Raw genomic sequence first — 25134 nt, forward strand, 5'->3', positions numbered from 1 at the left:
GAGGGATTTGTTAAATGTTTATCTTCAGGTTTATTTTAACTGTAGATTGGGACTATTTTGCTCACTGAATGCAGAACCAAGCTCACTGCCTCCCACCTGTTCCCCCTCAGATCTGAAAGAATGGTTACCTGGATACCTGCTCCAGGGAATACACGTACTTAAAACAGGCTGAGTTTCTTCTCCAAGAGCAGAAACCCTTAACGAAGTATAACTCCCATAGTAATAGACTTATGCAACCTACAAAAATATATTTCTCTCTTTAAAGGCAGAAACACCTTAGAAACTAAACATTAAAAAGGTTTTTACAGTCTTTTGCACAACTGAGCTCCTCCACTTGAGCAGTGCAAAGCACAACAACTGCGGGAACCAGAAAACTCATGACAGAAGTCACACAAATAAACTTACATAGCAACAGGAGGGGACAGAAAATAGCTCAACAAAATGCACATGTTTAAGTGCAAACACCAGAGAAGGGACATTTTTATAAAGCTAACCGAAGTAGTCTGCAAGAGCCTAAGAATTTCAACAGTGTTGTTTGAAATGCCACCACTGGAATCTAACTTGGTTTTCTCAGCAGAATCCACAAAATAAAACCAGAAAACTCTGGCCACCCTGAATTTTTTTGAGATTTTGAACTATATTGTCAACTATAAATAACTTTATTTTTTTGGACTCATGCAGCACTGTGACTATGAAGTACAGGCTATGTTTCCAAACTGTAAAAAAATGCTGCAAAAAAAAAAAAGCTGAACATTAATTAGTAATTGAAGTGTCTCTTTTTCAGGAGTTACCTGTAGAGATTTTTTGTGTTTGTGTGCTTTTTTCAGAAAGATGAGCACCCTTGCTCTGAAAACTGGATACCTGTAATGACATCTCAAGCACAGCAACCAAAATTACAACATGAAAAAATAACAGAGCAAGTAGCTCAGTGAACAAGAGAACTAATGAAGTACGGCTTCCCTACATCTGCAGGCTACATTTTAGACATCCCTTCCAGAGCAGTAACTTGTTCCCTCCACCCACACAATATCCCGCACAATATCCCACACAAACTCATCCACCAGCGACTTTCCTGTATCTCAGAAACTTTCCACCAATGATTATGTACAGACATCTCTTATGCTACAAAGAGATCTTCAGAAATCATCTGGTAAAGATAACAAAAAACTTTGCCTGTTTTTGAGTTAACACAATAGCGTGTGCCCGCAGGAGGATAACGGAACTTAAAAAATTAAACTCACGGTGCAGCAATTGGGAGCGGACATCGATTTGAGTCCCTGTAGCCCACCAAGACATCAAATGACACAAAACTCAGATGAAATTGCTATCTTCTGAATTACTTTCCACAGGTAAAGTATAATTAATTTTTTCAAATGTAAATCATTAAAGCTAACCAGTAGGCAAAGGAAGAAGAGCAGCCAGCAGATTGAGGGAGGTGATTGCCCCCCTCTACTCTGCACTTGTGAGGCCCCATCTGGAGTACTGCATTCAGGTCAGGAGCCCCCAGCACAAGAAAGACGTGGAGCTCTTCAGAGCAGGTCCAGAGGAGGGCTAAGAGGATGATCAGAGGGCTAGAGCACCTCTCCTACAAAGGCTGGCTGAGGGAGTTTGGCTTGTTCAGCCTGGAGAAGGCTCCATGGAGACCTCATTGTCGCCTTCCAGTATTTAAAAGAAGACTATAAACAGGAGGGAAAGCAGCTTTTTACACAGGTAGATAACAATAGGACAAGGGAGAAATGTTTTTAAACTAAAGGAGGGGAAATTCAGATTAGATGTCAGGGGGACATTATTCACTCAGAGAGTGGTGAGGCCCTGGCACAGGCTGCCCAGAGAAGCTGTTGGTGCCCCATCCCTGGAGGCGCTGAAGGCCAGGTTGGATGGGGCCCTGAGCAGCCTGAGCTGGTGGGTGGCAGTCCTCCAGGGGGCTGGAACTTGGTGGGCTTTAAGGTCTCTTCAAACCCAAGCCATTCTATGATTCTATAACACCATAAAAATAAATGGCAGAGATGCAGAACGGAGTATGCAATGAGGTCTACCTCCTCACTTTACTGGGGAAGAAAGAGGATATTCACCAAAACTTGCCGTTTTCTCAGGTTATCCTTTTAAGAAGATACAACTCAACTAATCAGATCATCAAGTTTTCTGTAATGCTTGTATGGAAATAGAAAGAAATCATCTAAAAATTTAGGGAGTCTAAAGATAGATGTACAGACGTGCTGAGATTGGTGAAGCACGTAAGGCTGTCACCAACTGAGGAACCTACTTTACTAGAATTTAAAAATATCTGGAGGTTAGGCAGTATGTCTAAACAGTATATCTCTACCAAATAATAACATCTAATATATTTGTTCAATTTTTAGGATGCTGAAGTCCTTTCTTCTTGATTTTCCTCAAGAGTTTAGCAGAGGAAAGCAGTTGATCAATACTGAAGTGTATGATTAGTTAATGAAACAAAGTGATAACACATCAACTCCAAAATAAAAATAGTCCAATATTTTGCAGTAATTTGAAGGGCTAATAGAAATAATGTTAAACAATTTCAAAGCAACAATGCCAAACTTATTATAAAAACTTACTATTATCTTTCAATATTTGTAAGATCTGTTTCTCATTCTTTTCAGTAATGTTTAACAAAAAAATTGAATGGCATTGTACATTTGAAAGCAAGGTGAGGTTTAAAACAGACCTATGATTCATCTGAGAATGTCTATTCTACTTTTTTTTTTTTTTATAACAAGTTCTGTAGATTAACTTTTTTTTTTTGCATTTTACAAGTTAGGCCACAAAATACTACGTTATATCTGTTGTAGGTTTGATGTTCAGGTTTTTTTTAAAAGCAATAAAATAGTAATTACTTTGATTAATCAATTTTTTAAAAAAATATAGTAGGAACCAAATATTTAACTCTTTTTCTTCCCCTGTAATGGAGGGGATTATATCTTCATTCTTTAGCCCACCTCCCTTGCTGAGCCCATCAAATGTTTTCCAGATGGGTTTTATAGCTAGTTTTCTCCTCTGAAGCAAGAAAATTAAAGGGCAGACTGCGTTTATTTTGAATAATGCTGTAAGCAAAAGGAAACGGAGACAGAATTCACAGTATACCATGGCACTGTCAGAAGGGATATTCAGTATCCAAAAAGAGACTTCAGATGTCTGAAGTAGTGACCGTAGAATGGCTTTGGTTGGAAGGGACATTAAGGATCATCTAGTCCCAGTCCCCCTGCCATGGGCAGGGTTGCCACTCACTGGGTCAGGTGCACAAACCCCACACACTTAATTTTAATCTGTAAGTAATAAATTTGCAATGCTAGTATTCCTCTCATTACATCACAGCCATTCATCTCATATGCCTTCTACATCAAATCACGACACCAGACTCTTAACAAGCTCAGTTAAATGATGACAATTTTAGGAACATAAAAGCAGTACTGCAAAGGATTAAAACAAAATCACTTGTAAGAGTTAAGAGGTATTATACAGAGGTCTTTATTATGCTTTTTTATTTTTTAGATACAAGAATACTGTGCTTATGTCAATAAAGATTAACCTCAATCAAATACTATTGGTTTCTACCTAGCATTCTTCTTTCTGTGCAATGTTAGGCAGAACAAGAAAATTAACAATTAACTTTCATACTTCAGGAGCACTGCATTGCATGCCTCTGCTTTCTGCAGACTTTCTTATCAAGCTGCCTATACCAAGTAGACAGATACTTTGATGATGCGTTTGTTGCAGCTAACTTACCAGTTCATCAAAAACCCATTGTGACCTCCAACACAGTGCTAATAAAACACAGAATTACACAGTTTGCATTCACTGCATTTTTTTAAATGGCTTAATTATTCTTGCTCAGCTCATTGCTAGAGTACAACAAGTTTTTGCGGTATATATGTACATATTTATATATATATATATATATATACACACACACATACACAGGCTTAAATGTATTTTATTCAGTTAATCTCACATCTTCCTTGGTATGATGCTCCAGGGGGTTTTGTGTCATGTTTGTTTTACAGACAGGACAGTTTTAGCTGTCATTTCATTACTCCGCAAGTTCAACTGGTTACTACATGAAGTCTTTCAAACCAGAGCAGATCATTTTTCTGTTACCTTGACAAACAATTCTACATTTTATCATTGTATAACCTATATATCCCTAACTACATCATCATCAAAGATACTCTGTTAAAACAAGTATGCTCACACAGTTCAAAGATACACTAACACTTTGCATACATAGAAATAGCCATGATTTACATAGTCATCCATCCACAGCTTAATTAGCAAATATTCAAAAGTTATCTTATATTTGTAGTTTCTCAGTATACACCCATGTAATATTTTTCTATTTATTCCATTCTCGGTTAGTTTGACTATGCTAAACGGAAAAGACTGTTTACATAACAAGAAGTTCTGCGTTTGGGAAGGGTTTCAATTTAATACTAAAGCTGGAAGATGCAGTGGTAACAAATCCAGGCACTGCAGGCAACATAGGAGTGATACACCTCTTAAGCAGAAATTAGCTTAGGTGCTCTCCCAGTTGTACACACGACATAATTTTAATGTAGGATTTCCTTACGTGTAACAATTAAAAAACATAGGAGGCTGTAGTAACAAAAGTTTAGATCAGAGGCGTGCACGTGATAATAAGCAAAATTGCATCAGAAATGCCAAAAGGCTCAAAAATATTACATCTAACTACATAATTTTTGAAAACAGGATATAGGCCAAAATAAGAATCTCAGTATAGGTTCAATTAAGTGGCTCAGGTATAAAGAGTTAAAGAAACAGAAAGACGCAGCAAGATTGGCATATAAATCAATAACAGCTGAATTTGAATGTAATAAAAAGTAAATCTAACTACTTTATGCATTACATAATTAACCCATGCAATAAGTTACAGAACAAGATCAAGAGGTTACTTCATTGTTTCAGTAATTGCAATAACGACACTTCTGAAACTTCTAACTGCCAATTAACAGCTGAAATCCAAAGCTAATGGCCCAAGGTAAAGACAAGAAAACAAGTTTCTGCTACCAGAACTTGAATAAAAACAAATATTTCACCACAGTGCCATTATAAATCCTTTGTTTTACACAGTTGTAATTGGGAATGAATTTGATAATTCAAAGCTTTACCTTTACGTTAATGGTTCCTAGTCATACATTTTGTTTTCCCTATCTTTGATTTTTAAAAAGTTTTTATTTTTTTCCTCGTCAGATCTCTCTTCTTACCACATAACTCTAAGTCCCCTCTCATTTGATTCACTCTAGGATTATGAAATGAATGAGAATTTGTTAAGACATATGATATGCTGACGTTTCAATATACATGACAATGCCGAACTTCAGTCAATGCTTATGAGTTACCTTTTCCCAAATCTATACAAAATAACTAACTGCCATCATATTCAGCAACTTCTTGTTAAAATAAATCAGGTGCTTTGAAGTATCATCCACTTACAGTATTCATTTTGTCATCATTAAATGTAGAGCTATAAACAACAATAGTACCTTAACAATTGCTGAGACAACTTTGCAAACCTGATTCACTACATGAAATTTATCTGTGCTAACAAGATGCCAGCTGTCATCACAGTATACTATCATTCAAGGTGTTAGATAACTACATTATTATATTGTGACTTGCAAGCAAAGAACCTCTTAGACAACTGACAGGTAAGTTTTATTTGACCCACAGAATTCACCCAGGGGATGTTCTGAGAAACAAGACTTCTGAGCTTTGCTGTCTTCTATACAGTGTCATGAACAGCAAGCATAAGACTCCACAGGAAAGGAAATAGTGTATAAACCTGAAAAGTATAGCTTGTATCTTCATTTTCTCATAGAAGTTCATCTTTTCTTTAGTTCACTTATGGCAAAGGAAGCAATCCAAGCTCTTCCAGAAATATTTCGTCAAGGCTACCTACTGTCATTTTCTCTGTCTTGAAACAGTTCATGGTCTGTGGTTTAAAGAAGACTACTATCTAGCTTTTATACCCATCTGAAAATATTAGAATTATTAAACAAATTAAAATTCCAACTTCTGTGTAACCTGTAAAGCTTTATTCCTTGTTACAGCCAAGATACAACTAGATATCTGATGGTTCTAAATGTAGCTATCTATCATCCTTTAGGTGTCTATAATTAAAACGCGGGGCAAGAAAACTTTGAGTAGAACATCACTATCTAATAGGTTCATCTTTCATGTTTTCAGTACAAATCTAAATAGCAATTACTTATTTTATTATCTTCCCCACAATACTTAAACATACATATCAACTTGAGTATGATTTACTTGAATACCTTACTAAAGGAAAACCCTGGTCTGAAATACTGCTATGTTGCATCTGGTAAAAGCCTCTGAACTGAAAATTTCCAACAGATGGAGGAAGACAGGTAATCTTAGACCTTTACCTTAGAAAGGTAATCTTCACAGAGTGTTCTTACTGAAGTGAGATCATTCAAAACAGCTGGTACAAAGTGAAGCAAGCTGCTTCATATTTATATTGCGATGACAGTCTTCACACAAATACAATTAACAGATTATTCTCACATCTTGCTGAGATTCATACAGTCCCTAATACATTAGTTCTATAAATGTTAATTAACTAATGCTTTTACACAGAGACAATTTACCTTAACTACTCTGCAGTAAGCATGAATATAAGACTGTCCATAACAGCAGCTAGCTATGGAGCTCATGAATTAATAAGTTAGCTCCATAGCCTGCACAAATGCTTTCATCCTCTGGTAAATGAGAAGTCATTTACAGCCCTAATCCTCAGTACAGCGCTTTAAATTATCTCATATTGTTCAACCCTCATATTTCCGGATAACCAGTACATAATTTGAAATCTGAGAAGTAATTTTAAAAGGTTACTTAGATCAGCTATCACTCAGAGTCATTTTATCATGATTTCAGGAAAATATATTTTGAAGGTTGGTGGTGCTGAAAAAGAGATCCATTGTACTTTTTTCCCCTATTTTAAAAATAGTAAATTATTTCATTAACATAGAGAACAAAACTTCTAGGCTTTCTTTCCTCTCCTGTTCCCATTCTACTTTCCACCTACAAACTACTCACAGGATGGTGCTATCATTAACTTCTATCATACTCACAACTGAAAATTGCTTTACATAACACATTTAAATTCACACTACAACACAGAAACTGACCCACTCTATTTATTTAGGCATCTAACCTGTATACAAATTAAAACAGACGTTCTAAACGAAGTGTGTATTTTACCTGTGGACATGCCTTTGGTACCTTACAAAGGGAAATCTTTCCTAACCTAAGTCACACTATGGTTTTAGTTAAAGGACTAATGTGTTGGGAAAATACACATGACAGGAGTATTTTAATCATTATTTTAGTTCTTTTATTTATTATGTTTAATAATAAATTGTCTCCCTAATTGAAACTAAATAAAAGAGAAAAATCCTGTGGTACTCTCAATAGAGGGAGTAATCTTGGATTTGAGCAAAGATAACATTTTCCGTAATAACAAAATCAGGAGCGTTATGAGATCTTCTAACCATCAGAAACATGCCAGTCATTCTGTATGCCACGTACCGAGTTTCCATCATTTAAACCATGATTTCCTTCAAACTAGTTGTAAACAGCAATTAGGTGGTGTGTGACTGTAACTTGCCTGATCAAGATAAAAAGCACTACCGTCCCGGATCTCTCTTCGCTGCTTGAGGTCCGTCTCGGTGGTGTCCCTTGACAGCGCAATGTATTCAACCTCCCGCTTTGTCAGTTCCTGTGGACAAGAGTCTGAGGTTATTACAAAAATAAAACTACAACCCCAGTTAAGTGAACTTTTAACAATAAGTCCAATGGTGTAATTGTACAAAAGAGCTCCAAACAACAGCACAGTGATCTGAAATAACCCTGAACAAAATCTAATATATCTTATTTTTAAAATCTTTACAGTGTGTTCTGCCTCAAACAAAATGGTTTGAATTTCTGCTCAATAAAGTTTTATTTTCCCCAAATCTCTTCTAAAAACATAATAACCAGCTACATAGATGTTCAATTGAGCATCCATAAAGTCTTCTTTATAGCTAATTTTCTGGTTCTGGACACCAAGAAACAATCAGCATCCGCAAATCATGAATAGAAATCAAAGTTTACCATAAATTATTTGAAAGCTTCAATTCTGTCACTGCTCAGAAACACACTGTGACACAGTTGTGATTATTACTTCCCAATACTTTGTCAACATACCAATGAACTATATTTTTCTCATCACCTCTGCCTTTAATAACACAAGATGCAGTTTACTTCTGTAAAATTACAGACTATTTCAAAAAGAAAAATCTTAAGTTTTTTATTTCAATCCAGTAGAAGTTATACTTTGAAATTTCCATCTTAAAGCAAAAACAAAACGAAAAACAAACATACCTGATGCTACTGCTACTACTTTCTCTGAGATATTATTCATTCTGTTAGGAAACAGATTAATGATGAAATACCCCTATCACTCATGGAAAGGAAGATCTCTCTTTAGAGGCAACTTTTAATTATAGTTGTTTGGAAAAAAAGTTTTTTAATGAAGCAAAGATATTAAAAACAAGCAAAAAAAAACAAAACAAAAACCCATGAGAATTACTTTCTCTTCATCTTTTCTGTATCTAGCTGGCTTAAAAAGCCACCAGTTTCTCTATGATGCAGGTAGGCACAATCTTGTTTTAGTATGACTAATAAAAAAAGAACAAAAGGAAGAATACAGGAGAGTTTTCTTTAACAGTTAGCCTTGTGCAGTAGCAACAGCACACAGAAGTTCTCCAGGCTACGCAGTTTCAATAAGGGGACCATGGCATGTAGTACATCACATGTAAAGATCAGTCTTCATGCAGTTTTCTCATACGGCATTGAAACAGCAAGCTGCAGTCTTTCTAACAAAGCTCAGGCGTACACACACTGAGGTATAAACAAGGATACAGCCTATGTCCCACCCTTGATATCACGTGTCTCTTCTTTTTAGGTTATACCAAACTCTTCTCACCTATTCTAAGGAATGCACTGAGCTACCAAGTAGCACATCTGGTCTATTAGAGCAAGAAATCTTCTTTCTCCTTTCCAAAATTCAAAATCTTACAGCTTTCTCCTGGATGTTTTACCTCTGAGAGCTAGTCTTTGAATTCCTATCTTTTGATTTAAAAAGAAATGGCTGATCTTCATGACAATTGTTATACATCTTCCATTTGTGATCCTTCTGCACAGCCAGATCCTGGGTAGAACTCATGGCAGACAAAGCTTCATGCACATTTTGTTTTGGAGCAGACAACCACCCCCAATCCTGATCATTTAAGAGCACAAATGATTTTAATGTAAAATCTTGCATATAGTGCTGCCATGGTTCATGCAGATGGATGTAGGCAAGTTCTTCCCACATTCCAAGTGTGGATCACACGCACGTCTCCACTTTCTGATCACTCATGATAACTGTTCCCAAATGTTACTTAGAAGTCTCCTTTCCCAAATCCTTTACTTCATTTCTTTTTCTATAAAAAGAAGCAAAAACGATCTGTTGTCTGTAACAGTAGGCAGATATCTTAATCTTCCAACATACATAATGCCTAGAACAAACTGTTTCTCCATTTGTGATAGCATATGGTAACATAGTCTTCCAACTTTCTTCTTCCCTGGAGTTTAGGCAGAAGAACGTATTAAAATGTCTGCACTTTTTATTCACCTAAAACAAACTGAACTCTGGAAAGAATGTTTATGGAAAAAATTTATTTACCTCCTCAAGTTGCTTGCTGTGAAACTTTATAGTAATACTTTCCTCAGTTTGGCTAGGAGGGGAATATCTTACTGACATTAATGGCTATTCCTCCAAGAACTTAGATCAACATACATACCAGATACTGCATGGCAATGGATCGTCGCAAGGGCCCAGGAGGTCCAATAAGAAAGACATCCTGGCCGAGAAGGTCTTTCTGCATTATCCATCTTAAATGCTGTACTACAGACTGGGCCAAAGAATCTGTCACTTTGAAAGAAAAACAAAGACAAGAACATATTATTTAAGCCTGAAAAGTGTTAGAGATACCTGGTCATCCATGCATTTGTTTGTTCTTATCTCAAAAACTAAAACAAAGACGTGTTATCCTAGATAACAAAGGAGCAGAGAATTCCACTCAGTTTCTCTCAGACTTCTTACTGTACATAGTAGCTTATATCTTACCCGCTGCCTTTCTCTCCAGGAAACTTCTTCCTTTAAAAGATGTAAAACAAAGCAAAACCAAAAAAGGTTGTTGATCTTAATTTCACACTGAGGTCATTAAGGAAAAGACTTCTCAGCATCAGTTTGATATAGGAAAGACAAGCTGATTACAATTTGTAAAATAGTCATCCAACCTCCTTCCTGATGCTTCTGTGAATCGTGAACTTTAAACAAATAAATGCTATGCTTGCATTGCCATAAGTAGATTCATTTTCAGGATATATTTTATTTGGTGCTTTCTTAAAAGCCAACAACATTCCTGCTTACATTTTCACACAGTAGCACACACCAGCTATCACAGAAAAGCAAGACTCATAGTAACACTACATGACTTATCAATATCATGCAGCTTCCAAAATCGTAATGAAAACCAAATCAAAGCAGATTCACATAATTCTGTAAAGAATATCATCTCATTATTTTAAAAAATCAATAATCTGAGTGTATTTAATATTTACATTTATTCAACTGTACTAGAGAGCATCACGCACTCTGAAATGGGGCACCATTCCTGCTGCCATACATCACCCTCTCCCCATACCTTCATGTAGCCCCCAGCACAGCACAGCCCTCCCTCAGAAATGAGCAAAAAAGCATTAACTAGCACACGAGGAGAGCAAGAACACAAGCAAGCCAGGAGGGAGGTTTATTTATGCATGTGTGTATATGGTTGCTTTCAGAACAATGTGACAAGACCAATGATAGGGTTTGAAGCGAGGGCCTCGAGGGTGATGCCTAGGATGCTGGAGATGCATCTAAAGTGCAGCAAGAAAGGAGTGGGAGAAGATGAAATCTTCACATTACTAGTTGTTTATTTATCTTTTTTAGCATGTTTACTGGTTTCAATTAGAAACCAAAATTTTAAAAAGCAAGCATTGTTTCTACGTTAGCTCTCCTGAGGCTGAGAAAAGGATGGAGTTCAAGGAGAGCAAGCAATAGTATCCCTCAATTCTCAGGGCTTCCAATGTGCCTTTGTATCTTTGTACCAGAAATATAATTCCTTTTTGTAAAACCATAGAAACAGCACTAAACGATCCTGTGTGAATCTAGTAAGATGCTTCAAGCATAAGAGTGACTAAGGAAAACTTTATTAAAATTTTAAGGGAAGACTTAGATCTATCACTCAGGAAACCCAACAGAAATCTTCTCCCACTTCCAGTGAAATCTGCTATAACCTCACCACCAGTACGAGCAGGAGTAGCTTATGCACATAAACAGGCAACCTATGTGTTAGGATCATCAGATTAACAGTAAATAAACATTTCAGGGTTTGGTTTTGTTTTAACCAACTGCCATAGGCCAAAAGCAAATTAATCCCTCACAGAGAACACGTTCCTTTCTATAAGACTTTCAAGGGATTAAGAAAATTCATATTACATATATTTCTCATGAAATAAGGACTATTGAAGCACACCAGAACCGCCCTGTCCAAATACTGCTGCTTTAAAAGTACGCTAATTTGAAAAGCATCACACAAACAGTGTTTTATTAAAGGTACCATTAAAATTCCACGATAGAGACACATTCGTTATAACTTCCACTTGTACGAATGATGCACACGGTGCATTCATACATTTTTTTTAACAGCTACTACTACAAAAAAAAAGGGTACATAACCTAAATTGGACAAATAACCTTGCAAATCTGGCTGGAACACTGAATTCTTTTCACATCAAAAGTCACGCATTTGAAGCATCGACACAGCATGACTACAGGCGCCTCTGGTGTATTTCACTTAACATGTGTAGCTATCTTTTTTATTTTTAGGATGGCCTCAAGAAAAAAAAACTCAGGTCAGACTTAAAAGCAGCACCATAAATAGAAACAGGATTTTAGAATGTTCAGCAGCATCTGCAAGACAAACTGTCATGTAAATGGGAACATAAGCGCCCAGCATTCAAAATCTAACAATCTTTGGAACGTGACCCCCCTGCAAACCTTAAGGCATTTCAGGACGCTTTGTGTCCTGTGATTCCCTAACTTTGCTTCTGGAGAAAGGGTCACAAAAAGACACCATTTCTTATTGAGTCAAAGTTACTAGGAAGTGGTTTCATTGCTTCATCATCCGAATCATTCTTCCCACATAAAGGTTACAGCTGGATCAATTGCAATGCATTTTTAAATCACACGGTCACTACAGTGACCATCTGCAAACTCAAAGGAAGACAGTTATAAATAATGCTGAGAATTCAAAGGAAGCGCTCCCTAAGGTGAACTGTCATGACAACAGCTTCCACTTTTCAGTTCTTTCTACTCTAATGTGTAATACCTGTACATCTCTCCATATATTAACCCTATTTCATTTTCCTTCTAAAATCAGAAAAATATAAAATTTTCTTTGCATATGAAGTCTGCATAAACTGCTCCCACAGCACAGTACTCTTTTCAAAAGAAACTTCAGATGTGCATATGCAGTATCTTGCATATTATTTCTACATATTTACATTACTTTTACTGTGGTATCTGCATGGCAAACTTCTTATGTCTATCACAACTTGAAAAAATTCCTCTCCGTTCAAGTATTACATATTAACTTGACTCCGAGAGGCACATAATCATTTTCTGTGACATTTAGAAGACAAGGCAAATTAGCTGCAAAAGCATCAGCATGTATAATACGGCAGTTTTTATTAATTATCCCATGAGTCAGATAACATCTAATGCAAACTGGGTTTGCACAAGCTGTTCAGTGGCACTCTGCTGATTTGCACCAGTTGAGTAGCTGGCCCTATGTTCTTCATCTGCAGGGTGGTGCGTTGGAAGTCTCTGCAGTGTATTCTCAAAGACACCATCTGGCACATGCAGAAGAGTAGTCAGTGCTACAGTTTGCCATTCCTGTTTATTGACGACAGCCAGAAAAAGAAATTGCATTAGATCGCTTTTTAATATGGGGTAAGTGGGAAAACACCTAGCAGAATCTTTGCAAATGTTTTGTAAAGTGAACAGTTAAAGCAGAATGGTGAAAGCCTCAAATAAGAAAAGAAGAAAACACTGCAGATAGATTTTGAAGCAAATGCAGCAGCCGCTGTTGTTTGATCCACAAATCAGCTTTCGATAAAACCAAGACTGAAATGGATACTTTAGCCTCTGAAATTTTCCAGTTCACTCATACTTGAATTCTTGGCATATACGAAACTCAATGAAGCCGTAAGATTCAGTGGAGACAGCCGACAGTACCTCCTGGCAAGTTGCTGTATCCCACCTACAGAAGAAATCCCATAAATGACAGAGATGCCTCTTCCCACTGTTCAGATGCAATCAGACAAATAAACCAATTCCCAAGAATATCTAATCCACATGCAAGCTGTAATATATTTTGTACCATGTCCCTGGATGACTCTGGTTTGGTCAATCAAACAATAACCAACTGGCACTTAGAATTATAGTATCAGTATGATTGGAATTATAGTATCAGTATGGTTGGAAAAGACCTCTAAGATCACCTAGTCCAACTGCCAACCCACCACCTCCATGCCCACTAAACCATGTACCACTTAGAAGATACCACTGGGTATCATTCAAACAAAATAAAAGAGACTACTGCATACTCACATCTCTGCTACAGCACTTGTTTAGAGTTTGAGAACGGCTCCCTTTTTTCAGGAGAGGTGAAAATTTGTGAGGGAAAAATGATCTCCCTCTTGTATAGTTACTGGGGGTTCCTTCAGCTTTACACACCATTTGCTGCACATCCAGCATAAGGGTGGCAACTCTGTAACAGGAAGGAGGGGATAAGGAGGGAGGCCTTTGTCTATAGACATAAACATATCTTTAAAAAGGAAAATGTTCAAAACAACAGAGCTCACCGGGACATATTTCACAGCTTTTGTATGTCAGGAGGAACGCAGGGCAGCTGAGCTGAAGAGGAAGGCCCTTATGTGCGGCCTGCTTACAGCTGCTTTCATTTAGCACTTTACAAGGAAAAATCTGTTGCTCTTCCAATTTTACACTGATGCATGGAACCCAAGGAGTTTTCAAAGTCTCATAATGTGGTTGCATCACAGTCAGTTTTCATTGGAACACTATTTTTCCTCATAAACTTTTCATGGAAACGGTCTTCATTCCAACAATTTTTGTTCTTGCACTGGTAGGGAAACAAGTAGTGAATCTGTGCAGGGGCTTAGAAAGGGGGAAGTTACCTCCTTGGATTAGACTGTAAATCTATTTATCATTAATTCCTCCAAGCCAACTGCTTCACAGGAAGGTGTAAGATCTACATAGGTAGATCATTGCCTCCGTCTGAACATAAAAGAAAAAGGAACATAAAGGAAACATGTCAAACCAAACAGCATTCTGGAAGGAACACTGAATGGGATTCAGGAGACTAAGATTCTCTTATTAACCTACAAATATGGAATAAATGAAACTGTTATTAACTGGATTTGCAACTCATAAGAAAATATATAGCCAGAGCAGTTAGCTCAGCGTCCAACTAATGAGCCATCGTGTGACTGCTTTTGAGCACAAGAACTCCATCCAGTACAAATACATTCATGAGATTCAAGAAATGATCAGGAAGAATGATCAGAAATCTGGAAGACATGGAAAGGTAAAGATAATGGAATTCAGACTAGAAAGGAAATGAATCATAGAATCGCAGAATCACCAAGGTTGGAAAAGACCTCTAAGATCATCAGTCTAGCCATCCAGCTATGACCAATATTTCCCACTAAACCATGTCCCTCAGTACAACATCTAAACATTTCTCGACCACCTCCCTCACGACCCACCAGGGTCGGTGACTCCACCACCTCCCTGGGCAGCCCATTTCAGCACCTGACCGCTCTCTCAGAGGAGAATTATTTCCTAACATCCAGCCTGAATCTCACCTGGCACAACTTGAGGCCATTCTCTCTAGTTCTATTGCTAAGGAAAAGAGGCCAACCCCCACCTCACCACAACCTCCCTTCAGGTAGTTGCAGAGAGCAATCAGATCACCCCTGAGCCTTAAAATCTTGTTAAAATCTTTACAACTGTTTTCCAATATGCAAGACACAATTGCAGTGGAGAAAAAAACCAACAATCTTTACATCGTGGTCATTATGAATTAGAAGTATGTCCAGAAAGATCTACATGTGACAAAGCTTTTTTTTTTTTTTCCCCCAAAATAATCATTAATTACTGGAACAAATTGAGCAGATTGGTTCTGGAATCTACATCACCGACACATTTTAAGAACACAGAGGGTAAATATTTACTAGGAATAGTTAGGATTCAGCTGACTCTGCTATGAGGCACTAGGGACAGTCTTCAGCACTCAGACTTCTCCTGAAGATTTCTAGGACCATGTGTCACCCTCTACTCCAGTCTCAGTATAAACAAAACGGGGATAATGATGTAAAATGCTGAGAGCCTTACTGACAAAGAAATCAGAATCACAGAATCATAGAACGGCTTGGGTTGGAATGGACCTCAAGGATCGTCAAGCTCCAACTCCCCTGCTGCAGGCAGGACCACCAACATCCATATCTAATACTAGAACAGAAATATTACTGAAAATTCCTGGTTAGGAGATGACAGCCAAGCAGCATTACAGTTGCAAGGCTACAAGGAAACTAAGTGCTAAAATAATCTCTGACAAGAGACATCTTTCCCTATGCTAGGAGAGAAGAAATGTAATGACAAAAACCTTTGTTAACATGAAATTACAGTCATCTCACAATCCAACCTGTCTCAGTAACGTGTTGCATTCAGTAACTTGTGGACTTGATGTAAACAAAAAAGAGGGAACACACGTTCCAGCACAAATCTGAACCTACTTTGAGCAAGAACTGAACACACACATTTGTTCTCCACTTCTGCAAATGGTGCATACCATTCCGGGACAAGAACACAGAATCATCTTACTTTTAGGGCAATACTGATTAATTTAAAAGAAAATACAAAAAAAAGCTGCTGACACCACTGATCCCACTATGCATAAATAGCTCTGATTTCCTCAACATTAAAGGAATTCCCCTTCAACAACATAATTCCATTTAGTGCTCTTTTCTTTCTCTATTTCATTCCCGTATATCTCAACTGAAATAACTGACAACTTTTATGACCTAACAGGGACACACTGAACCCCGTAAGGTATATATGCATTTTACTTTTGAGAGGAGGGTGGCATAAAACCACAAACTGTTTGAGACTAACTTTTCCAAATTCAGCAGTTACCTGTAATATGAATACAGCCGAATTCCAAAATGCATTTGCACCTTCAGACAGCAGAGCCTACATGGCATTGCCACTGAACATCACATTTCCTGCCGTAATGAGGATTCACTGTCATTATACAAAGCCTTCTGGAAGAGCTACGCTAGGAATTTTTTGGTCAAGATTAATAAACACGAAGTAACAGGTACATGACCATTTTCATAAGATTTCTAGAAATCGTTAATGAAAGCAGTGCACTGAGATGAACTCACCACAATAAATAAATAACAAATGAAAAGCTATAAAAAGTTTCTCCGAAGAATAATACCAGGAAAGATCATACTGTACAGGCATGGTGAGATTTTTAAAATGTAGGTTTTGTTTTTACCGATAAAAGAACAAGCAGTGCAAAACTAAGTGCCTGCTTTCTAGAATGTGTCAGACATAGTTATGACAGAAACCCCATTAACAAAATTCCCTCGCGTATGACTCATTTTTACTTGTCGCTTACAAAAATTTAAAACAATTCGGATTTTATGTACCTTTAATTATCATCTTCCAAGAGAAAGCCATTTGCCAACAACAGCAAAACAGTATTTTGCATTAACACACAAAGTGGAGTGCTTCATAGGGAGGTTGCTACGTACCTAGCACAAAGCCGAAAAGCAAGGACATCAAATCAGAAGATAACCAGCAGCACATACCCTATGCGTTTCAGCAAAATGTAACAACATTCAAAGAAAGATTTAACATTGGATCAGTTTAATGTAGTAGTAGAAAGAATGCGATTATTTGGTATTAATTAAAGATAAAATGACAAAGCCAAGATTTTGTAGGTACGTAACACATTTACATTCCTCATCGTGTTACAATTTTTCCTCCAGATTCCTAAGGCAATTTTTAAGCCTAGAATAATAACGTAGAGTTTAGAATAAGTTGTAACTTCCCTAAAATTTTCTGTACATTATAGATATGCACTTTCAACATTAGTGCATTTTACCATGGCTGTTATCTGGCAGAATAACAAGAGCAGAAGCATTTTATTCTACACAGATGGTAAGCTAGAAAACTGTATTATTTGCAGTACTAGTAAATGAACCATAGCTGCTTCAATTCCCTCCTCTTAGCACTTACTCGATTGCAAACACCACAATGGCTAAGTGACTCCAGACCTTTTCAAAAGCATTTCCCACTGAACTGGGTGATCAAACTATTTCTAGTCTTAGTTTAAAGGAAATGAGGCGAGAACCTTGATCATTTTAAATGCAGTATTAGTTACTATAGCAAAATTTTAAAAGATATGACATCTGAGTTTACAGATGAGTTTAAGAATGCAATTACATTCATATATTTTACACCAAGACATCTTTTATGTACAGCACAGTCCTTCATACTGCAAAACAAAAACTCTCTTAAGAACAAATACACTCAGTAAGTGATGTCTGTGCTCTACAAATGCCTCACAACAAAGATATAATTGACATGGAGCCAATATAATCAGCTTAATTTCACTAAGGGAATATAACCCTGTTCTCCATGGTAATATAATCTTAGAACTTAAAAATCATGGCATAAAAATTTCCCACATTAAAACTATAAGGAAAAAAACGTATTCAAGTACTAGAGATAGATTTTCTGCTATTAAGCACACGAATATTCTACCTTATTTAATTGTAACTAATTTAGTATTTAGGTTCACAAGCAAAATCACATACCTTAAATAATCCTACTGTTCAATAAATGAATACTAATGAACAACAGTATCTCAAGCATGCCAGTTATGATTATTCAAAAAGGGAAGCAACTAATAAGATATAATAATAATAATATGTAATTATTAGCAATGTAGTAATTGCTAATAAATTTTACTTTTAGTTGTAGAATCAGATTCTAGCTAAGACCCCACAACTCTGTACAGTTTCACTTTAATACCTTTTTTCACTAGTTTTCAACCACTTCTTCCTTCATAAAATCACTAACTAAAAAAAATTCTTCTCTGATTTACCAAACATTTTCATACTCTCTTACCTTCTCAGTCCAAAGAACTGAAAGAGATTCTGTTGTTGCAACAGAGTTAACATATATGTTGCTGAAAAGGGCAGATTTACCAAAACTTGTAATAGCGTCTGCCATGGTAAGGAGAAGTGGAAGGTATGGAAGCGTTGTTAAAATTAATGCTTTTGGTACAGCACAGAAAATGAGAAAACAAATCCATCTACAAGAAACATAAATAAGTGAAATGGATCACATTACACATTAGTCATGGATGTAGACAAATGATGTTTTGATCAAATGAGAAAGTCAGCATAGGAAATAGTGAAACACAAAAATCTATCCTTTAAGAAGCTATACATAGAAATAACACAGAGCAGCATTTCTCAACTGTTTGGCCCCATTCCCAGGGAGCTCGCAAGGTGTGGGAAGTGCTGTTACACTCTGAAATGGAAACCCTTTCTTAATGGGCTACCCCATCACAGCAAGGACTGACACATGGCATAGGACATCTTTGGTAACTTACATCACCTTGAAGAAAGGTGTCACAGTGTCATGCCTAATGGGCATGGGAATTAAGCAGTCCATAATCCAGATGCAGAGCATCAGCCTGGCATAACAGCCTGCTGGCAGACCTCACAACTAAACACTGACCGAAAGTAAACAAAATCTCCCTTTCTCTGTTCCTGCTACATTTCTTGAAGAACAAACAGATCAATACCTTTTAATTTTTTATGCATCTGATGTTTATATTAAATGCCGAGAAGTTGCAGAAGTGCTTCATGACACAGAACAAAGGCTGCATTTCAAAAAAGAGGAGGGTTAAGAAACTTGTCTAAACATGGCAACTGTAACACAGGTTGACTATCTCACAGTTACTAAAAATAAGGAATGCCTGACAAACCAAAGTGTTATTGCCTAAGAATGCAACAATATAAACCTTCACACAGCAGTTACTGCCTTTTCCAATACTGTATGCCCGTAACACATTTGGTGAGCATCTCTCACAGCAGTTACCTGCCATCCTGCCAGCTGTACAGCAGAAAGTCTACTCTTGTTTGGTATTACCAACGCCACTGCTGTAAACAAACAAAAAAATGCACTCATAGAATCACAGAACCAAAGAAAGATTAAGGTTGGAAAAGACCTCTAAGGCCACCTAGCCCAACCGTCAGACCACGACCACCATTCCCACTAAATCACGTCCCTTAATTCCCAATCTACACGCTTCTTGAAAACTTCCAGGGATGGTGACTCCACCACCTCCCTGGGCAGCCATTCACCACTGCTCTCTGGGCCTGGTCCTCCAGACAGCTTTTTTACCCAGGTAAGAGTACAGCTGTCCAAGCCATGGACTGCCAGCTTCTCCAGGAAAATACTGTGGGAGACAGAGTCAAAGGCTTTACTAAAGTCAAAGTAGACTACATCCACAGCCTTTTCCTCATCCACTAGGCAGGTCACAGTCATAGAAAGAGATCAGGTTGGTTAAGCAGGACCTGCCTTTCATGAACTCATGCTGGCTGGGCATGATCTCCTGGCTGTACTGCACATGCCGTGTGATTGCACTCAAGATGATCTGCTCCATGATATGCTCCCCAATACCAAGATCAGGGTGACAGGCCTGTAGTTCCTCAGACCCTCTTTCTGACCCTTTCAGTTTCAAAATAACCTCTCATCCCAACCAAGCCAATCTGCAGTTTTCTTGGTGTCTTCTTCAAAATACCATGTAAAGCAAATTCACTTGAAGTGAATGGCTACACTCATGTTGCAGCTGTAGGACCTTGTAAGCCTAGGGAGGAGAGTGAGTGGGAGTTCTCAATGCGTGGTCATATCTCAGCGTAGCCTAAGGACTACAAATCCTTTTAGAACAGCACAGGTGCTTGATTTTAGTCTGAAATTTTATCTATGTGGAAAAATCAGTTTTGTTCTTTTATTTATTTATTTATTTTAAGTTTTGGACATCCAGTAGCCTGTATGTGGAAGCACTGAACAAGTGGCAAGTAACCTTCTGGATCCACAGGAAAGAACTGGCCTGTACTGCCTTAGGATATGCCACAACCAAAGCATGATTTCCTTGCTGATCCAAAAGGAAAAGTTGGGAAGCACACAGACTCAACAAAGAGGAGGAAATATAGGTGGCTATGAATGTGTGACATTTTTAATAAGGTACCAAAATGTAATGTGAATTAATTGTACATATACATATGCACATTGTTAATCTGCAGAGTTGGCAGTGACTTTATTAAGTATTTGACAGTACTTTTTATCATTGTGCAATTGATTTCTCATTCACTTGATGGATTTTGAAAGCCTGTACATTTGCTTACAACAATAATATGATAATCTGGGAATACCAAATAACACAGTAGAAAAACCTCATGCATCTGCCATACAGTAGAAAACTCCTAGGACATATTGCAACTTTGCAACTGAATGATAAACAGTCACAGCTTTATGATCAAATTATTTGAGCGTACTCTTGCATTACTAGAAGTAATTGGTGGATAAGTCAAAGCATGTAAACATACGTGAATCCTTGAACCTTCCCATTTATTATAGTGACAAGATACAGTCAAAGTTAAGAGATTCCTATATAATCTACTGAACCTGAGGTATCTTAAAGAGATTGGTAAATAAAGCTTTCTCTGATATGCATGCTGTTTGAAAACATATTTCTTAAATAATTTCAGTACAATCAGTGGAGTGACTAGAGTGAGTAAAAGCTTTTAGAAGAAAACTTCAATAACAGTTCACAAGGAAAGCAGATTCTTACTGTAGTTCTGTGGAACAAGTTCTGGGTTCTTCGGTGTTTTGAGCTTAAAGGACACATCTCCAATAGTGACAGTATCGCCTGAAAAAAATGGAAAAGAAGTCTTTTAGTTCCTAGATATTTTTGATGTGCACAATATGTTCATATTAAGTTTACATCACAGGCCTGCTGTGGTAATTGAGAGCCATTACTTTACCAGCGAGGCTCTGCTGCTTTTCAATAGGTCAGGTATCAGCAGAATTTATACTCCGTTAATACTCCTCAATTTTTTCCTTTTATAGTTATAACCACAGCTTATTTTGTTGACAGCTATGAAAGTAAAGCTCGCTATAGAACCCTGTTCCAGACACCATTTCTAGTTTCTTCAAATGAAATTCTTAGCTTGCTTGTCTGCAGAAATAGTGAGAAACACCTGTAGAGATGATGACTTTCTCATTTTCAGACAGCCTGAAATGGAGTCTCTTGCAGGTACAAAACGATATATTCATGCCAGTGCACCCTACCTGCACTCTCCAGCTGTGTAACTGAAGAACTTGGCACCTTTTCAAGGTTGGAGAGGTCTCACACATTTCTTGCTCTGAACTTCACTAAAACTAAAGCACCTGCCATGTAATTTACTGGTTACTTACTAGGACCTGCCCGTCTTGTCTGTCTTTCTGCACTGGCAGGCTTGAGTTGAATTGCAGGGCATGCCCTATGTACTTTCTCACCAAAATCAGAACTGAAATCTAGCTTGAGCCAGGAAATGGGCAAGCACTGAGAAGGCAGTGGTCACACAGAAACACAGAGCTACAGCCAAAAGCTGTGAGGCCAAGAGAACAAGCTGCAGACTACTAACAAACTCAAAGGGTATTTTTTTCATGAACATAGGCCATGCAAACAAGTTCAGAAGTATTAAGACCACAAAGCTAAGTAAAATGATGTTTTTGTCATTATAGTTGCTGAAAATCACACCACCTTCGCTGCCTTACAGGCACTGAAGTGTGTGCATGTGGATGGAAAGGATTACAATGACTGCGCCATGGTGCAGCACTCTCATTACACTACCTTTCCATGAACTGAGGCCAAGTTTTAGCACCATTTATGATTGTGTTTGTCTGAGAAACAAGACACAGAAAAGACGTGGCCCGTGAACAAGATCCAACTCCAAAAATTGTTTTGTTGGTTTGCCCTACAGCATCCAGGGGGATCCATAAGGAGTAAATGAGATCAGAAGGTTGATGTTGGAACTGGAAAGGGGGATGCTGAAGAGGAAGCTTGTCCAAATTGACAAAGGCAATCAAAATGGCTCCCACACATACAGCAGCTCCCCTTTTGTATTTTGCACTCCAACGTGGCCCATTACTGGCATACCCAGATGTAACTGCAGATCTCATAAGACTGAGAATTCACAAATTCTGATGTTATTCAAATGACCCATAGGAAATGCTACACATTTAGAACTAGATTTACAGCAGCAAACAGGAGGCAATGATTGAAAGGATTACAGATAATTTCCTTCCAAACTGAAGTGCTTAACAATGCCATGAGCCTGGGATTCCCAGCCTGACGTATACACCCACTCTTGGGTCTTTATGTTGTTCCTGAAGTACAGATAATCACCCCAAAACATTTTTCCTTAAAATATTGGCAGATGACATATGATGATGGTTGCTCTTGCATTTTATGCAACAATACAGTGCTTAAATGGCTTTCCAGAAAGTAGGAGACAACAGCAACACTGTTATATAGAAGGTGGCCAAGGGTTCATTCCCGGTCCCGAGGCCAAGCGACACCAAGCAGCTCCCACTCTCCCTGCCTGGAGCCAAGCACCCTTCACTTCCAGACTCATGCAGGAGCCAGGAAGCCCAGTGGTCCAAAACAGCTGGGGCTAAGCTAACTATTAAGCAGCAGTCCAAGGCTTCATCTCATTTCCTGGCCCTGCTTGAACTGTAGGACAAATGCTATTTGCAGTTTGCTAATCAGAGTACTATGCCCTCTTCAGCATGACGTGTTCAGAGTCACTCCAAAAGTCCAGCAATAGCTCAGGAGTATACTACCTGTTCTGAGAACTGTTACATATTTTTAATTTAAAGAGCTGCCAAATAAAAAACACATCCGCTTACAGGAGTAAGACACTGCAGGCTTTGACGCTCCCAGGATTTTGCCCACTACTCTAAGTTTAAAACAAGAAAAACTATTTTACTGCACAGTTGTTGTCTCCTGTTCCATTTCTTCTGCAGCAGCTCCAACCACGCCTTCTCATTGGGGAACAGCTAAAGGGTTTACCAAAAGGCCTCCAAGTTTGTAAAAACATCCTGCAGGCCCACTGCTTCCTGCAAAAATTGACACCTCTCTCATTAGCTCAGCTAGGAAGAATTTTAACATTCTAAAAAGAGCAGGTTGCCTGATATAGCCTTAGGGAACTACTGCCAGTTTTTTTTTTCTCACCATTCCTCAGCCAACATGCAAAAAGACAGGAGTACATGACTAATTAGCTTCTAGCTGAAATCACCTCAGCTCAAGTTGTAAATACTCTTCTATGCATATACAAGTCTTCCAAAACATAGTAGGGAAAAGATGCCAGATGCTGAAACAACAAGGTGTCAGACTTCTTTAGCAAGTTGGAATGATGATATAATCTACATAAGAATGCTTTAATTACCTATTTTATTGGCACAGTACTGAAAACCTTAGTTGATTTCCTATAAACTAAAATTAAGAATTAAAAAAATAAACCAGCAAAAAGTAAGTTAATTTGGTCTAGGTAAAAAACAGAGAATGCATGTCTTCTGGCAGAGTTTACTTCAAACCATAAGATGCTAAACCTTGATCTTACCATTTCCAAAAATTCAACAAGTATTCCAGCCATCAACGGGCCCTGCAAAGTGAGGTAGGAGGGAACTATACGAAAGCGGCGGAGAGAGCTAAGCACACCAAATCTCTAACACAAGCTAAATGCATTTGTCTTTTAAGTTTTGTTGCTGCCTGAAGACAAACATTGCCTCAAACTCCCATCTGTCCACAAAATAAAACTATTAGCCATGTTTAATAGAACTATAAGCAATATCAAACCAAAACAGCACTGTCTGTTTTCCTAGCTAAATAAGCACAAGAGGGATTAGTACGCTAATCTTATCACACACTTCCACCTGGGCTATATTTTCTTGTCCAATTTGTTTCTCCTGCATTCATTTAAAATCTCATGTTTGGTTATGCCATTTCCACTGCATTTCCAAACTCTCTGAGCAGAGTTGTCAGCCCAGATAGGCTCTTTCCAACATTTCACCAACTGGCAAGGAACTGATGACAGCCTGCCTGGTAGAATGTGGTGTTAAATCAGCTGGGCTTGTCATTTGAGAACATGCATCCCAAACAATTTTCTCCACTGCAAATTATAGAATACTCTATAAATACTTTGGTTCACAAGCTACTGTGGTACTACCATGCACAAAAGCTACAGAGGTGAAGAGGTAGAGATCTGCCCTGGTTTCTTATCTCTCACACAGAAAATAGTAATCTTAGCACAGTCTTCAGAGAAAACAGTGGGATACAATCAGTGCCTGATGTACAAAGAGCTATGCCTGCTAACATAAAGCAGTTGCCAAATAAGCCAGAATCTAAAGGTAAGTGGGACATCCCATTCAAAGACTGGTCAATATACAGACACAGCAGGTAGAGCCCCATGCAATACGGGTTAGAAATTCGGGGCACATAAATATAGTGACCCAATAACAGGAACTGGAAGAGACTCTCTGAAGAGTTATGAAAACAGCCTCCATACATGCAGTGAACTCTTCCTAGAACATATGGCTTGGACAGATCTGCATTACCATGATACAGGCGTTCACATGTGCGTATGCAGCTAGCCAGTATTCACAATGCACTGAATCTGATGGACACACTTCTTCAGAGCCACACGGTAGATATTAATATGCACATCTGCTTTTAACCATAAAAAAGACAAGAGCTCTTCAGGTGAACAGGCCTACGTCTTCCACTCAGTCCA

The 25134-nt window shown here is 37.9% G+C and overlaps 1 protein-coding gene and 1 long non-coding RNA gene across 7 annotated transcripts in view; both read right to left on the reverse strand.

Annotated features, from left to right (window-relative positions):
- Positions 1-25134, reverse strand: part of VWA8 (von Willebrand factor A domain containing 8) — a 180503-nt gene that overhangs the window by 149342 nt on the left and 6027 nt on the right. The window contains exons 2-4 of one of the 2 annotated variants that reach the window (XM_021375025.1): positions 21150-21227; positions 9882-10012; positions 7664-7774 (exon numbers count right to left, since the gene is read on the reverse strand). In XM_021375025.1, the coding sequence (XP_021230700.1) occupies positions 7664-7774; positions 9882-10012; positions 21150-21227 (320 nt within the window). Of the gene's footprint in view, positions 1-7663; positions 7775-9881; positions 10013-19393; positions 19416-21149; positions 21228-25134 lie in introns of those variants that run through there. The other variant, XM_021375031.1, reaches the window with a different exon arrangement.
- Positions 10027-19383, reverse strand: LOC110387174. 5 transcript variants are annotated; one of them, XR_002432424.1, is made up of 5 exons: positions 18413-19383; positions 16927-17031; positions 14053-14485; positions 13799-13958; positions 10027-13448 (listed from the first exon to the last, which is right to left on the reverse strand). It is a non-coding gene; the product is annotated as an uncharacterized LOC110387174 (long non-coding RNA). The 5 variants fall into 5 exon arrangements; XR_002432422.1 differs by having other exon boundaries at positions 14053-18599; positions 19098-19383; XR_002432421.1 differs by having other exon boundaries at positions 14053-17031.

The sequence above is a fragment of the Numida meleagris genome, chromosome 1 (genome assembly GCF_002078875.1).
Source record: "Numida meleagris isolate 19003 breed g44 Domestic line chromosome 1, NumMel1.0, whole genome shotgun sequence".
Classification (NCBI taxonomy): domain Eukaryota; kingdom Metazoa; phylum Chordata; class Aves; order Galliformes; family Numididae; genus Numida; species Numida meleagris.